We start from the raw sequence: 15,767 nt of genomic DNA, 5'->3' as shown, positions 1-15,767 counted from the left end.
CTCGCACGTGATTGCATTTACACACGGAAACGCATCTCGTTCGCATGGATGCGATATCTACGGGGATCGAATGTACTTGACGTTTGTGCCACGTCGTATGTAATCCTCCTTTGTCCACATCCAATCTAGAGCCAGTTCTGTATACTTGGTGCTCGTGTGCTTTGAAAAATTCATGGCTTTTTCGATTCCGCATTGCTGACGGAGAACAATGGAAGGGAGCAATTATTGCGATTGGCTGGTAAGCGCCGATTGTCCTCTCCGCTGTTTTCCTCGCCTCGGTCTTTCAAACGTTCTCGAATAATTTGACATTTCGAAGGTTCTTTAAACGAAAAGTTCAGTTCATTCGAATCGTTTATTTCCTGATGTTGAGTCTTTGGACATTCATTTTATTTGCATCCTCGTTCCAGTTACTGCGCATTCAATTTGACAATAAATATGAAGCACGGAACGCGCGACGTTATTTCATCGAACTATAAAATGTCACCGACTAAATTTATCAAACGTGACGAAAATTCCCGATTTTTCGAGCGACTCGAAACTCCCCCAGGCAGCTACTCCCCTGCCTTCTTTCTCTTCTTCCTTCCGCACGTAATGCAACAACGTCAAGCCCGCCCAATCGACTTGTATGCTAAATAATATTCGCAGTTTTGGAACCGTCGCGATGAAAGTTTTCGCGAAGCGTTTTTCCGCTTAAATCCTCGGTGTTAGCATCCGTGTCCCCGGAGCAGCATCGCTTCCGCAACGTTCATCGTCGCTCCCGCCTCTCCAAACTCGATTACTTCCTCATTAAAGCGCAGCGCAAAAATTCCTGCCGGAAATCCGAAGTCAACGAACCGAGAGTGGCACTTTGCAATTTTTATCATTTAAATCAAATGTAAATTGTTTCGGCGATCACAGAAGTTGTTCGATCGCACAGGGCAATGGAATAAACGTTAAAAACGAAAATGCTACGAAGCCAATAATAAAACTTGGATTTCCGTGTTATGAATTCGATCGAATCTCAAAATTTTTGCGTTCGTGCAACGAGCCGCGAGCTTTCGTACCGCGAATCATCGAATACCGGAATTTTATCTCACGATTTCCTAAAAATCAGTAGAAATGGAAGAGAATTCAACTCGAAGAAAAAAATATGGACAATTACCAGGTGAGACAAAAACCAACGAGGCAAGCGGGATGGCTAAAAATGCTGTTACGTAAGAAAAAAAAAAATACGCAGTTAACGAGGACCGTAAAAGAGTGTGCTCGATCCCTTTTTTTCCTTCTTTTTTTGTCTTTTCTTGCTTATCTTGTTTGAGAGGGAAATAAATGAAACGAGTTATCACAAGACTGCAGTTTATTCACCACATCCACAAAACTGAGACGAAAAAAAACGACTAAAGGCTATAGAGACAGAGAGAAAGAGAGAGAGAGAGAGAGATATTGAGAAGAAAAAAAAGTACAAAAACTTAATATACAACGACAGTGGAAAATACAGATGATTGCACGCGTCTGAAAAACTATTGGAAGCTTTTTTCGTTTTCTTACTCTCATGTCGACTTTGATTTACTTAGTCAGTTCTGTAGATACTCTTACATACGCAATAAAACAACTCTGACAAGCTCTCTGGCTCAAGGGGTCATATAAAAAGCTTCATGGGGTTTTAAGGGAAGAATGCACAGGAAGAGCATTTTCACGCAACTACACATACTATTTGTATACATTTATATATAGATATGTATATATACGTTTGTATATACATATTTTTCCATATATAAAACGACAAAAAAAAAACGTTCTCTCGCTCTATAAAATAGCTCCAATTATTAAACTATAAAAGTCTCAAATTTTTTTCATCTACGAACTAAGCGCGTACAAAAAAAGAAGAAAAAAAAGGATACCACTAAGAAGCTACGTACTTGAGCAACGTTTCAGTTACGTAATTGCGAGGCGAACATCATAGTAGGAACGTTTAGCGTTCGACGTATTCACGTGGATCTCATGGTATAATTCGGTAATTTTTTATTTCTTCTTCGCATTCATCAGCTCCGGTACAAAATTAAATTAATGAAAAAATGTCCGATTAAGGAACGAATATTAAGCATCAATATGCAGAATCAATCTTTCGAAGCTTCTTTTTCAAGAATTATCCTTCGAGTGATCGGCGACAACTCTTGGTTAATCCGAATTGCACCATTCGATCCTAATACAAAATACGTATTTCGATTATCACAATGTTTAGATAAGAAAAAATGCAGCATAAATAACTTCGTTTTTGTCGTGTGAATTTGTTGTTCTCGTACGAACGACGACTGATGAAAGTTTAACGATGAGAAACGCGTTGACTTCGGGTGTAACCGAAGACCTGATAAGCAACGGGAGCGGGCAACGAACGAGCAAAAAATCCATTTTCTCATTAACCAGTGATGAAAAAATGACATTTTTGAAAAGATAGTTTGGTTTTTTGAAAATTCTTTCATTTGATTTAGTTGAGATATTATTTGTTTGTTCTCCGTGGCTCTTATTTCTCCAATGTTTTTCTGAATTATTAAAAGTCGCGACAACTCGAAAGAAACGATCACGAGTGATGCTTTCTCCCTGTTGGTTTCGGGTTAATCGACGCGACAGTAAATTTAAGCCGTAACGTCATAGAAAAAGATTCGTTAGAACGCTATAACACAGTACGGACACACAGAGGACGGTGGTTACCATTTTCATTGGTAAATTTGTGCGGACGTCTCGATCCTCGTCGTTAATTTTCGTCCCGTCGGGTGTCTCGGTTTCTCTGTTATCCTCGGGAATATTTCTCGTTAGGAAGGTAGCATCGTTCGCAGCCTTATTTTCCGGCGATGGAGGATCGGTGGCTTCGTTTTCGTCATCGTCATCGTCCTCGTCCTCGTCGCTGTCGTTGCCGTCGTCGTTGTCGTCGTCGAGCATTGAACCGAAATTTATTGTACCGAGCGACGTATCTCGCTCGCCATCTCGTCTATTTTTAACCAAAACGTTTTCCCTCTCCGACAATGTTCCACTTATACGGCTCGTTGGATTCTCCGCTCTCCCGTCATTCTCCATATTCGAGGCGTCATTCGCACTCCTCCGAATATTTTTAAACTCCCGGCTATTCTCGTGAATATTTACTCTCGTTGAATCAGTCGGCGTACGATTTTGCTCTGTTCTCGTTGAATCGTCGTCCTCGGAACTTGAAAATATTCTCGATAGACCGAGACTCGAAGAATTCTCGTCCGACAATACGTCTCTGGGCTCGTCACTCGGGAATGTTCGTTCGTTCGGTGACATCGTTCGCTCTGACTCGCTACCCGATTCCTCCGAAATTAACCATCCGTTGTTACCGATCGCACTGTTTTTCTCGTCCTTGTGAACGGATTTCAGTTTCCAGTTCTTCCGCTTCTCTTCTCCTCCTCCTTCTTCCCTCAGCGATGGCTTCTCATTTTCGTTCTTTTTTTCCAAATTCTCTGAATTTTTTCTACCAAAATCAGTCTTTTCGATCTCTCGTATGGTCTGCTCTGTTTCTTCGTCTCTTGAATCTTGAAGGGAGATATGTGACGTGGAATTTTCCTGAATCTGCGATTCTTCGTCACTCACGACCCAGCCATTGTCGTCGAATAAATTTTCCACCTTCTCCTCAACGAAGATTCGTCTATCCCTCGTTTTCGTGTCTTTTTCCTCCACGTTTTCATCCCCGTAATTCATCGATCGATCGACAAACAAATTCCCGCGAGATTCCATCGTCGAATTTTCCGGATCCTGCTCGTTCGTTCGGGAATTCGTCTCGGCCGCATTCTCCTCGTTGCTCATTCCCGAAGGATCTTTCAAATTTTCGGAAGTTTTAAATTCTCCTGTGACGTCATCGTCATGGTTGATTCGCCCGGCGAAAATTAACTCGTTCGCTTCGTCGTCAATCGCCTGATTTTCCGAAACTTCTTTTCCAGCTTCCAACCGACTGGAATCCCTGAGATAATCCTTCCTCCGTTGGCCGGAAGTGACGGGATCATCCGCTGATTTCGTTGCATTTTCAACACTCTCTTCCGGAAGCACTCGAGACTTTCGATTCTCATTGGAACTTGCGTCGTCGCTCGAAAATCCAGAATCTTTCGACAACAAAGCATTTTCTTCTTTCGTAAGATTATAATCGCGAACTAAACGCGTTAAAAAATTGCTCATTAGCTTGTCATCGTCTCGGTAGTTACCCAGGCTGGAGGACTCGCCGTTAGAACCGATTCTCTTCCGATTGAAGCTCGTTTCCTTGTTGACAGTTGTCTCGAATTTTCGGCCGTTGCCGTTAGTATCGATTTTTTCGAATTTCATTGGCGAACGCTCAAGATTTTCAACGTCAGCTTCGATTTTATCGTTCTCATTGTTACCAATATTGTTGTTATTATTTATATTGTTATTATTATTGTTGTTATTAGTATTGATATTACGATTTTTATTGGCCTGATTGATGTTATTGTTATTGGTTTTTTCAACGTTTTTATCGGTCGTTTGGTCATTTAATGTGAATTTGGATTTTTTATGATCGTTCGTAAGAATGTCAATTTCTCTAACTGTTTCCTCGCTCTCGGAGTCACTATCGTAAGAAATGGACTCGTCGTCTTCGTTAATCGACTTATCGAGCCTGCTCGATGATACTTCGATAAATCCCGAGTCATCGCGTTTCGCTGATAACGCTTTAGCGCTATCATCGATTATTATTTTATCGGTGAGAGCCGAAGACGACAACGAGGACGACGACGACGATGACGACGACGACGACGACGAGGACGAGGAGGAGGACGACGATGACGATGAGGATACCATCGCAACGTCATCATCATCGTCATCGTCGTTACGATGATCGTTATCGTCTTTAACCATCCTAAAACGTTTATTATCCAGGGATTTATCGGATTTGGAAGTCATCAAGTCGTGAATTCCACCATGTTTTTCTACGAACCTGCTGGTATAGCCGCCTGGCGCTGATGATGCTGTTGTACTTGTTGGCGATGATACCGAGTGCGCTGGACTTCCTCTCGGTGACGTATATCTGTATACAGATCATCTAATTTAACGAATTTTCAATATTTTCTTATTTCTTCATCTTTTCTATTCATTCAATCCACCACTTGTGACAATATTTTCTCGAGTATTTTTTGTTTCTGAAATATATTCGTTTAGAGTATTCGTATAGAGACGGAAATTGGACGTGAATTTTTGCTTCCCAGTTAAATTGATAGCGAACACCCTCGAAGATTTTCTTCCCTTTTTTCTCTTCGTTACTCGAAAAAGTAAATTAGAATTGATATCAACTCACCGGGTCGAAGGTGAGTCCTCTTTGCTTCCACGTCGAGCTTCGGCGCTTCGGGCAAGCAGCGGACCAATGTCCGTCCTCGCCATTGCCGATTCATTTCTCTGACGCTCCTGCGACGCTGGCAATGTCGTTGTTGGTGTAGACGCGTGAGTCTCCGCTTCCGATTCCTCCTCCGTCTCGGACTCCGTTTCCTCGGACGAACTCGTCGTTTCCTCGTCGTCGTCGTCTTCTTCCTCCTCCTTTTTCTTTGCTGGTTCTTCGCGCACTGCCGCAACTGGAGGTGGAGGGGCTGCGCGATTACCTGCAAAAGCGATTTATCCTCAAGCTCGTTTTCCTTCGGCGATTCAAAATCAGGATTATTTGAAAGAATAAATTACCTCCGCCTAAAAAACGGCTCTGGAAGGGTCTGGGGCTGCTGGTAGGCGTGGTAACGCTATCGCGACTCGTCGGCGTAGTGATTCCCGGTCCGGACGAGACGGTGTTCGTGGTGGTAGTCGGTGGTGCTCTTGAAAGGTACTTCTGTTTCATCTCTTCAGCGGTGAAGGGTGCGCCGGTGCTACGAATGCCGGAACCGGTAGAGCTCTCGGAGCCGGTGCTCGAATCCGACGACGCGCTTCTCGCCGCTGGATTGTGCACTTCCGATGTTCTCCTGTTAAGAATTTCGTAACTATTGGAACCACCAGTAAGCATCGTTTCAACTTTCAAACCTCTCGACAGAAACTCGAGCTCGCAATAGAGATTCGCGATCTCATATTCCCGGAGGAAATTGAAACGATTGTGATTGAACAAGTTTGTGATTGGACAGGAAAACGCTCGACAACAATTAGCGACATTGTGTGGCCGCGCGGGGGAGGACACCGCGACATGGGCACGGCTAACATCGAATTCTAAAATCGCTGCTGGGAGTAAACCTCCCGAAAATTCAGTCGAAATTAAATAAACTTTTCATTCAATCAATTTTCATGATCCCAGGCATGTTTGCGGACGTTTTAATAACTTGAATTTTTTGTACATTGAGAACTACGAAAAATGAGCCACGAATCGTCGTTGCAAAGGTCAAACGTCAGAGCCAAACTCCACGCCGATGTTTCGATGCTGTTTTTTCAACCGAAGCGTTTGGTGGCCATCGTTATGGAATGATCGATTGACGAATCTATTAGTTATGAAAAATTGATATCTAATGACGTAGAGGAGTTTCTGAAAGGTCTGTGCGATAGCGCTGCAAAATATGGGGCATACGAAGCTCTGCTCCGTGATGAGGTCCAGCTCGCGCATGATAACGTAACATAACGGGTAGATGAGTATACATAATGAATGGGAGGCGATAAATGACGGCTTTATTATCAGTGCGACGATTATAGATAGATATACGAATGTATTAACACACAAATCACTGGATACACAAAGTGAACATAGATTTGCATAACAAAACAAGGCACATGAACAGAATCATCAGGTTGGGACTAACGAAAACCCGATGAGTCGTATTGTTTGACGTTCGCAAAGGGGAAGCCACAGTTATGCAATTGTTTTGCTGGCACATCCTGCAAAAGAGAACGTGAGACAAGAAATTTCGATAAGAATGCGATGAGATACGTGAAAATAATGGTTTATGATGCAAAGAGAATGATAAAAGATCAATCGTTCGAACGAACGAGGATTCGAGAATAAAAACAATCATTTCTCTATTCGCAACGTCGGAAATTGGCTCGTCGCTTCATTCGTTCCAACGATGCACACAGCCCCTCCCGTCGTGGGGTAATTCTTCGATTGTTTTCACAAGGAAAACTTTATTCGGGATAAAGAGAATATCGCTCCGGTAAAGAGTCTCTATCAGCAACTCGTCATATCTTATAAATGTACTTGTCTCAGAGTCGCTGCCGCGACTCTAGAACATACGCCGGCGTCACGGTTGTGTCAGTGGTGAAATTCCATGTTTTAAGTCGCCTTTTTTCGATCTTTGTTTCGTTTTCATCCGTTATTTTAGCATAACCGAGCAGTGTGGGATAATTTGATAATTTATTCTAACGCAAAGTGGAATACTGGAATTGAGACTTTCTGGTTACAGTGACCTCCACCCGGCAACAGTCCTAAAAATTTTGTGAACATATGCACCAGTCCCGTTAAAACCACGTTGAAATTGCTCTTTACGCACTTTGGAGATCATTTTTATAAAATTTGTTGTACCTCAGATACCCCCCCCCCGTGAAAAAACGTTCTAAAAAGAGCCAGCAACGAACAAAAATATTATAAAAAAAATATTTATGGACTTTGAACTTCTTTGAGTCTCGTCTCGGAAAACTCATTTTTACGGAGAGATTTTCCACGCGCCTTTCCAACCCTCCATAAGTAAATATTCGAATAACAAAGTATTTCGAATTTGAAAACTCATTTTTTTAATGTCAACGTATTAATATGACGGGGGGATGGTTTTTCCGGAGCGGAGATGACTTTTTTGGGAATCTGTAGAGAGTGTCACGTGCACACGAGCGCACGTGAAATTCCAGAAAAGGCCGAGATTTTGATTAAAAATTATTGTTCGAGGAGTGGGTTCAGGCCTCGTTGAAATTTCGTAGTTTCTTTAAAAAACCTTGAAAATTATGTTTATTTACCTTCCTATAGGTGTTCTTCTCGGAGACTCCTCGATTTCTCGTTCTTGTTCACGAGGAGGAGGTGGAGTGTGCACGGGGGTAGTTGGAACGGGCTGACGTTCTTCGACCGTTTCGGTAGTTTGGGCAACCGAAGCACTTTTGTTCTGCTTTTTGATCCTGGAAATTTCGTCGTCTTCGGTAGGTTGTTTCGCCGTAGCCGTTGGCGCCTTTCTCACTTGGATCTGGATCGTTTTATAAAAAAACAAAAATATCTCGGTTCACGCTCGTTCTCGCGAAATCGTTGAAGAAAAACGAGAAAAGTCAATAAAAATAACTAAATCTTTTGGCTATTTCGTTCATTTAATCGGACTGGATGAAAGCATTCAAAACATTAAGGACGTTACGGACAGAGACAGAATATTTCGAAATGGTTTTTGCAAACTTTCCGCGACCAAATATCACGTATAAGTTTAAGTATATTTCCAATAATTTATCTTCTGATGTGTTTGCGATGTTAAGGGTGCTCAATTTCGGGGAATAAAATATACGCTGGACAGTGAAAGTATCGGAGTTTATTTGAGACACAGAATGAAGAAAAAAAAGTTAAACAAAAATGAAAGGTGTATAAAAAAAGGTACGCATTCTCACGATCTACGGTATTCATCCACTGACTCACTAGAAAAAAAAAAAAAACCAAAAAAAACTCTATTTTATTAGTCCATACTTGAAACGAGGCGCGCATGCTTTTTATCGCATTGCCGCAAAGATGAAAATTAAAAAATCATTTCCATATCGACGCTATTAATTCAATAGCACACTCGACGCGTATACTAAGCCTCACAGTTACAAAAAAACGTATTGAGAAATGTTGAGAGTACGTGGCAATTATACATTATGATAATAAAGAAAAAAAATGTTTAAAAATGAAAAAAAAAAGAAACACGTACAGATGTAACAAGACCACAATAGTTCGTTTATTAGATGAGCCAATTTAATTCACTTGTGTATTAAAAAAAAACTTCATTCAAACGTCTTTTTTGTATCGAACTTATTTTTTCGTTGCGTGGACCGAGAGTGAGAGAGAGATAGAGAGAGGTTCGAGAGGTGTGTGGCTTAAGGTCGGATCCGATCGCACGCTCGCAAACTCACGGAATTCTTGGCAGGATATTCACTGTCAAACATATAATAAATCTTCGTCTTTTACACCGAATGACAATTATTCCTTTCCTTTGTATTTATCAGAATTCTGATTGGGGGAGGGAGAAAGAGAGAAAATCGTTCGTAAAAGGTGCAAAACTCGGGTTGGTTTGATAACTTCGTTTGCCCGCGATTATAATCCTCCATTTGTTTTTGTCATGCAAAGTATCGGATCGGCGATCGAAAAAGTGAATAAAACCTGAAAATCCAATGGCCCACTGACCTGTGGCTTTGGTGCCGGTGGCTGGGGAGCCGCAGGTTCCTCTTTCTTCCGTTTTCCGGCCCTTTCGCACTCCTGGAGCTTCTTCATGACTCTGGGAGAGTCGGTGAGCCTGAATATACCGGAAAGTGGACCGCGGGCAGCGTCTTCCGTGTCCAGGACTTTTTCTCGCTGGGCGCTCTCGGCAGGTGCGGAGCTAAACTTCACCGTCGATCTCGTGTCACCGTCCGATTCTTCACCGTCGCGATGGCGCATGAAACGGCTCCGGTATCTCGATTTGTTCCGTGGTGTCTCGTATTCAGGTACATCGTATCTTTCGCGTCGAGAAAAAAAGGAGGGAAATAAGCGTTACAGTTGGAAAGCGTTTCCGAGGAAAAATGAACGACCAAAAATATCATTTCGCCTCAGCCTCATTCCGGATTACGAATCCTCTGAGCATTCACTCGGCTTATTCATTACGATCCCGCTCCCGAAAAGGATTACGGATTTAGTTAATTTTATGGAAGTCCCGAAATGACGAGAAATCATGCTGAGAAAATGAAGCCATCGGTGCGAATCGCTATCTTTCCTAAAACTCCCGAGGGAGCTGAATCATTCGAGAATGGCTCGTTCCCCCACTTCATAACAGCGTCGAATTGTATAATATCCGGATGTTGGCCCTGAACGACCGTTCCGTTGCGCTACGTGCCCACTCCCCCCTCATCTCCATTTAACAGCGAGGTGAATATTACATACGATCATATACAGAGAGTAACGAGAGACATAATGGGCGCAGGGCGTGCAGCGAACCAACGTGTGCATAATATTTGTAATTTGCATTGCATTCATGAGACTCCTCTCAGTTTGTATCTTCACATGGGATATGGAGGTTGGAAAACGAGCTGGCAAACGAGCAGACATTATATCGCTCGAGGGAGAGGGAGAAGCGAGTTGAGGGAAAGAGGCGGGGAGCACGGCGAGAATGGAAAGAAAAGGAAGTTTCGCCAATTAAATTTTCCACGAGAAGAGTTTGTTGAAGTTTATAACATCGTACTCGCGACGGAGATATTTAATGGGAGACTCCGCCGCAGATTCTTGCCCAAGAATATCAAAAAAAAACTCCGAAATCAACGCGTACGAATTCTTATTTATAAATTCTGTTTTCGAAATAGATTTGTGGGTCATTTGGTGAAAAAATTCAAAAAAAGGCGAAATAAAAAAACAGAGAAATAAGAAAGAATAATAACGCTGCGACGACCTCGATACTTCGAGAGAGAGAGAGAGCGACGCGAACCACACGGCTTTCCACGAGCGAGCGAGAGCGGAGGGTGAGATTGGCCAAAAGCCAGCATAATCTGCGATGGTGCTCGACTGCCTTTTTACAGGCCACCAACGTTTCAAACGTGTCTCGCTTACCAAACTGTAATTTCTCTCTTGAAAGAAAAATCTCTCGGTGTCGATCAAACGCTGCGGAGGGTACTCTCCGACTTATTTTTAAAAGTAATATCGTTTTATGACTATTACCACTCATATTTCGTCGTTAGCCGAGTACTTTTTCATCAGTTCTAATGTTTTTATTGATTTTTTCGATACTTCACGAAATAGTGGAATTTTACGATTCTTGTTACCGAGTCTGCAAACATATCTGGCGTTGAATAGCTCTTTTTATCTCGTTTCTTCGTTTATTAACGCTCGCAGTCTTTGGGAAAATGTAGCACGTGTTAGAGGTACTTGAAATTTTCGTTAATTTGTACTCACTCGTAATCGGGGACGTATCGATTTCTGGCCAAACGTTCTTCCTCTTGTTGGCGATATTGGGATGCTAGACGATGATCACTCTTGCTCCTCATCAGACCGGGGGAACCACTGGGTGGTGCCAATCCACCGGTCGTTCCTAAGTGTCCGACACTTCCGGTTTCGGGCTTGATGTTGAGTTCACCGTACCCCGCGACGTGAAGTACCAGCTGATTGGGTTCGTGTGCCATTACGAAACGCACACGACGACCGTAGTCTCCGGCCTCGTATTCGAAGTTTCTTCACCGTGAAATTGTGTTTGCGAAGGGTTCGAATGATCGACGTGACCCAATGGAAGGAACGAAAGAATAATTTATAGTGAAATTTGTCATTGGGGAATGCAAGTCAGTATACGAGAAGGACAAATATTTGGCGAAGCTTTGTTTGTTCAACGATTTGTTTAGCTCTTGAGAAAATGCGACAAATGTTGCTTCTAACGAATCCGTCCGAAGGTAAAAGCTCACATTCGTGATGAATAGAAAGATAATGAAATGAAGATTGGCGAAGGTCATATTCGATAATCCCGTTACGTACGATGAAGGGCTGGAGTTTAACAATCGAGAAAGAGAAGACTTTTTACGAGATTTCATCAAATGAAACCGTACGATGGTTCTTTCTTCTCGCGATTGCTTGCCTATCAACTTACACGATGCTTTTTTCTGGTCAGATCGAAGGCCCTCGTGAGCTCTTTTCTTTCGAGGTACTCGAGAGCAAGAAAGCAAGCAGAGAGCGAGAAATAAAATGGAAAGAATAGCGAGAAGGAAGGTTAAGAAAAAAGGCACATACCTGATGAATTCGACCGTACGGAGAAAGAGCTCCTTCGTATCGAGCAGTTCCGCATCGTCCCACGCCACATTCTCGTTTATGTGAGCATCAGCGAGGTCGCAATTACTCTGAATGTTTGCTATCTCGAGCTCGAGATTCTCCTTGAGTTGGAGAAGTCCCCGTATCTCGCTTCCGGAATAACGCTCGATCTCGTTACGCAAATGTTCCGTACGATCTTTTAGTGCTTTGCTCAATCTTCGATAGATCTCATCAACTTCCTCAGCGACCGAAGCACAATTCGTTTGTAAACCGAGGGTGTTTTTCTCCACGAGAGCGAGAGCATCTTGCAGCCGATGGAGACCCCGACGTATCTGTTTCCAATGATAACCTTCATGAGATTACCGCTATCGACTGCGCGATCATAACAATAACAATGGATATCACCACAAGGAGGATAATAATAAAACTTGGCGAAAGCTTCAGCCTGTTTTCCCATCGCTTTTCTTTTGTTTCGCAATTTTGACACTTTCGACGAAATCATCAAAATTTTAATCCGATAGAATTGAATATTTGAATTCGAGGAAATCCTCAGTTTTGTAATAAAACCACATCCAAAATGGCTACGAACGTTCTCACGAAGGAGTTCGCTGACGAAGTACTGCAAGCTCATAACAAATATCGCGCCAGACACGACGCACCGAACCTCACTCTCACGGAAGAGGTTTGTCGCTAATCAGAGGCCTCAAAAAAGCCGAGTGTTTGAGGAGTTGTTAGTTAAAAGTGTACTTTGCTCCTTGGCAAAAGATTCATTCATCAAAGTATGTTTGTTTTTGACCCCGGTTGCGTAACGTCATTAAAATAATGATGATTCATCAGTTGAATAAAGTTGCTCAAGACTGGGCTTTGCATTTGGCATCGAAGGACAAAGCCGAGCACAGACCGGATGATAAATACGGTGAGAATATCTACATGGGAATGAGTACAGATCCGAAGTGGGTGCTCAAGGGTGACGTCCCGGTGACATCGTGGTAGGATTTCGGAGTGAATTGCCTGCTCCTTCCTTCTTCGCTCGTTTGACACCCGCTCGTTTTCAAACCACGTACGCCCCCAGGTACAACGAGATCAAGTTTTACAAATTTGGCGAAAAGGCACCGAAAAATGCCGGTGCAGTGGGACATTTCACTCAATTAATATGGAAAGAGAGTAAGGAACTGGGAATCGGCGCGGCGAAAAGCAAAACCGGGAGAGTCTACGTAGTCTGTAATTATAATCCGGCTGGCAATGTAATTCCGGACTTCGCTAAGAACGTGCTTCCCATGAACAAATCGGCCAAGGTATACTCTGCCACTAATCTTACTACTTTCAATCACTTTTCTCCATTCAAAGGATTTGATAACTTTTATTTCAATTGTTCAGTTATCAAGAGACATGAATTCGGGCAAAAAATAAAATTTTCATCATATTTGTGCGGAATAAAGTACTCGGAAAATATTTTCCAACGAAAATCGAGCGACCTACTGACAAGTCCCTCGAAATCCGTGTTGGTCTGGACGAGATTTCGCGTGCTCAGACTCCGTCTTTGCTGCGCGATGTGATCGAAGGAAATTATTGTTTTTTCAATACTGACTCACCTGCGAATTTATGCGAGCGATTTCGCGCCTGAGTATGTCCATATGAGCGTCTTTGCACTCGGGACAGCATTTTTTCTCGCAGTGCACACATAGCGAGCAATAACTTTTTTCCGAACACACGCCGCAACGTTCCATCGTTTGGCCGCTCGTCGGATCCGGTAGTTCTCCGGTTATTTCGATGTGCAGCTCCAAAAATCGTTGCAACGTTACGTTTGTTGGAAACGCCTGTACGCCCTTTAATTAAAAAGTCAATCATTCGAAAGCAGCTTAAAAATTCGTTTGATATTTTAGTCAGTATGGGACTCTGCACAATTGCGATTTGTTTAATGATCTCAGACAACGTTTTTTGGGCGTACTAAAAAAGCTCATTGTGAACCTAGAAAAGAAATTTGTCGATTTCAACGGAGCGTGGGAAACAACAAAAAATAATTGATTGAAAAAAACTTTTGTTGATTCAACGCTGCTTTCCTCGTGGTAAGGAATACTTAATCGGGCCAACAAACAAAGTGATTCGACGAAGCACATTTTAGTTTACCGAGCTTTATTTTGTTCGTCACTATTTGTCAATCCAACAAATTTCTTTTCTCAGTGTATATACTGTGACTTAGCATCGTTCGTTCGATGCAGATTGATTAATTGGTTTTGGTGTGTTTGTTCCGAACGACAGAGTGATAAACGTCGAGAGGAATAAAGAAACGAAGCTCTCAGAAAATATTATCATGCTGTACAAAAGCGCAGTGTTTGTGCCCGTATAAATCGATTTTGAGGCAAGAGGTGTGAGCTTCCTGCGGGTTTCGCGCGTACGCATACGCGAGATAGTTACCTGATAGGGTATACGATGTTCGGCGCGGCATTCTGGACACTTGACCTGTCGACGTACGTAGTCGACAAGGCCGTCCATGCACGGCTCCATACAGAAGCTGTGCTGGCATGGTAGAAGTTTCGGATTCCTGTAGCGATCGAGACATATCGCGCACGTCAGCAATTGCTCGAATTGCTCCATGCTCCCTGAAACAAACCGTTGTCAACGATGAATTAAACATTTTTATCAAATCACATTTTGCCTTTGATGAAATTCTTATTCGTAGGAGCGAAGTACAGTTTAGTTGTTCATTCATTTAGCGAGTTGCTTTTAGATGAGGCAACGAAACGAATGATTCGAGTATAAAGTAGTCGGTTAAATTTGATTCCATTGAAAATCGAAGCTCGATTATTCGAGCTTCGAAAATCATCGTACGAAAATAAAATCCGTTACTTTTTGGCTCGCTCGATTAGCTCTCTGGCAAGGTTTTTCATCCCGTTTAAATTTCCGCAAACGCTTTCTCGCGCGCGTCATATTCGATTCGGACGAATGCAGATTCGCGCGCGCGCGCGACGGGGTCGAAAGAATCGTGAAAATTTATTTCCGTTTCGCGACCTCGAGCTCTGCGAACGCGAGAGTATACACATCATTTCGAAGCGGATGCTGCCCACGCGCTATCGTCATTCGCGAATTTCGCTTTCGGAAACGGACGTCTTGACGAAGCAAGGGATCGGGCGGGCCGCGCGCGAACGGGATAACCGACTGTCGGCCTCCGCTCGCCAGGGAAACGTCACGGAAAGTAAAAAATGGCTAGACGCAGGACGTGGGAAGGCCCATTGTTCCTTAATACTATAGACTCGAAGCTTACATCGCGAGATCTGCGTCGGGAAGCTCGGAAGCTCGAAGCGTATTATGGAGCCACGAAAACTCAACACTCTGCACTGCGAGACAGGGAATCACTTTGATATACAACGACGAAGAACGCGAAAGAGAGAGAGAGCGAGAGAGAAGAGAGGATGAGAGACGAACTGGGTATTAGAGAGCTATTGTTGCCTTTAGACGAACCACTTGTTGATGCCCAAGTGAATTCTGTCTTGTTTGTGTGCGTGCAACAGGCCGAATATACGAAAAGCCCCAGAGCTCTTTCTCTTTTCCTCTCACGCTGTCTCCGCGGCCCCGTTGCTTTTTGTCTGCAATGCATGTTCCCAAGATGGAGAAATTGGGCAGACATGATTTATACGTTTTTACCCGCGAAACGATACTCAACGAGTCACTTTAACGCCCCCGATGAAAATACGATTTATGGCTGGCAAGAGCGAATAAATTTCAGTGAAAAATGAGTCGAACTTCTACTCGTTCTTGCTTTCACAAAATCCTTGTTATATTTCTCTCTCTCTCTCTCTCTCTCAATAATTCATGTGCTAAGAGAATAGTTGATTTCGTCGGAATAAGCTTATAATTGAAGCCGTCAGTTAATCGGACGAGAATCTGTAAAGCTCATCCA

At 43.0% G+C, this 15,767-nt stretch overlaps 2 protein-coding genes across 7 annotated transcripts in view; one reads left to right on the top strand and one right to left on the bottom strand.

The window, feature by feature from the left end:
- tn (tripartite motif containing protein thin) overlaps positions 1–15,767 on the bottom strand; it is a 34,883-nt gene that overhangs the window by 6,184 nt on the left and 12,932 nt on the right. For 3 of the 6 annotated variants that reach the window (XM_043414685.1, XM_043414686.1, XM_043414687.1), the window contains exons 3-12: positions 14,285–14,469; positions 13,462–13,695; positions 11,852–12,201; positions 11,030–11,305; positions 9,296–9,605; positions 7,897–8,117; positions 5,662–5,933; positions 5,288–5,585; positions 4,931–5,020; positions 1,316–4,852 (exon numbers count right to left, since the gene is read on the bottom strand). In XM_043414685.1, the coding sequence (XP_043270620.1) occupies positions 2,623–4,852; positions 4,931–5,020; positions 5,288–5,585; positions 5,662–5,933; positions 7,897–8,117; positions 9,296–9,605; positions 11,030–11,305; positions 11,852–12,201; positions 13,462–13,695; positions 14,285–14,464 (4,461 nt within the window). In that variant the 5' untranslated portion in view covers positions 14,465–14,469 and the 3' untranslated portion in view covers positions 1,316–2,622. Of the gene's footprint in view, positions 1–1,315; positions 4,853–4,930; positions 5,021–5,287; positions 5,586–5,661; positions 5,934–7,896; positions 8,118–9,295; positions 9,606–11,029; positions 11,306–11,851; positions 12,202–13,461; positions 13,696–14,284; positions 14,470–15,767 lie in introns of those variants that run through there. The other 3 variants (XR_006260363.1, XM_043414689.1, XM_043414688.1) reach the window with 2 other exon arrangements.
- LOC122408111 (uncharacterized) overlaps positions 13,040–15,767 on the top strand; it is a 28,547-nt gene continuing 25,819 nt past the window's right edge. Inside the window, exon 1 of the mRNA XM_043414715.1 lies at positions 13,040–13,164. Within this exon, the coding sequence (XP_043270650.1) occupies positions 13,147–13,164 (18 nt within the window). The 5' untranslated portion in view covers positions 13,040–13,146. The remainder of the gene's footprint in view (positions 13,165–15,767) is intronic.

Source organism: Venturia canescens, chromosome 3 (genome assembly GCF_019457755.1).
Source record: "Venturia canescens isolate UGA chromosome 3, ASM1945775v1, whole genome shotgun sequence".
Lineage (NCBI taxonomy): Eukaryota > Metazoa > Arthropoda > Insecta > Hymenoptera > Ichneumonidae > Venturia > Venturia canescens.
The sequence above is the reverse complement of the archived record's forward strand: the minus strand, read 5'-3'. Positions and strand labels throughout refer to the sequence as shown.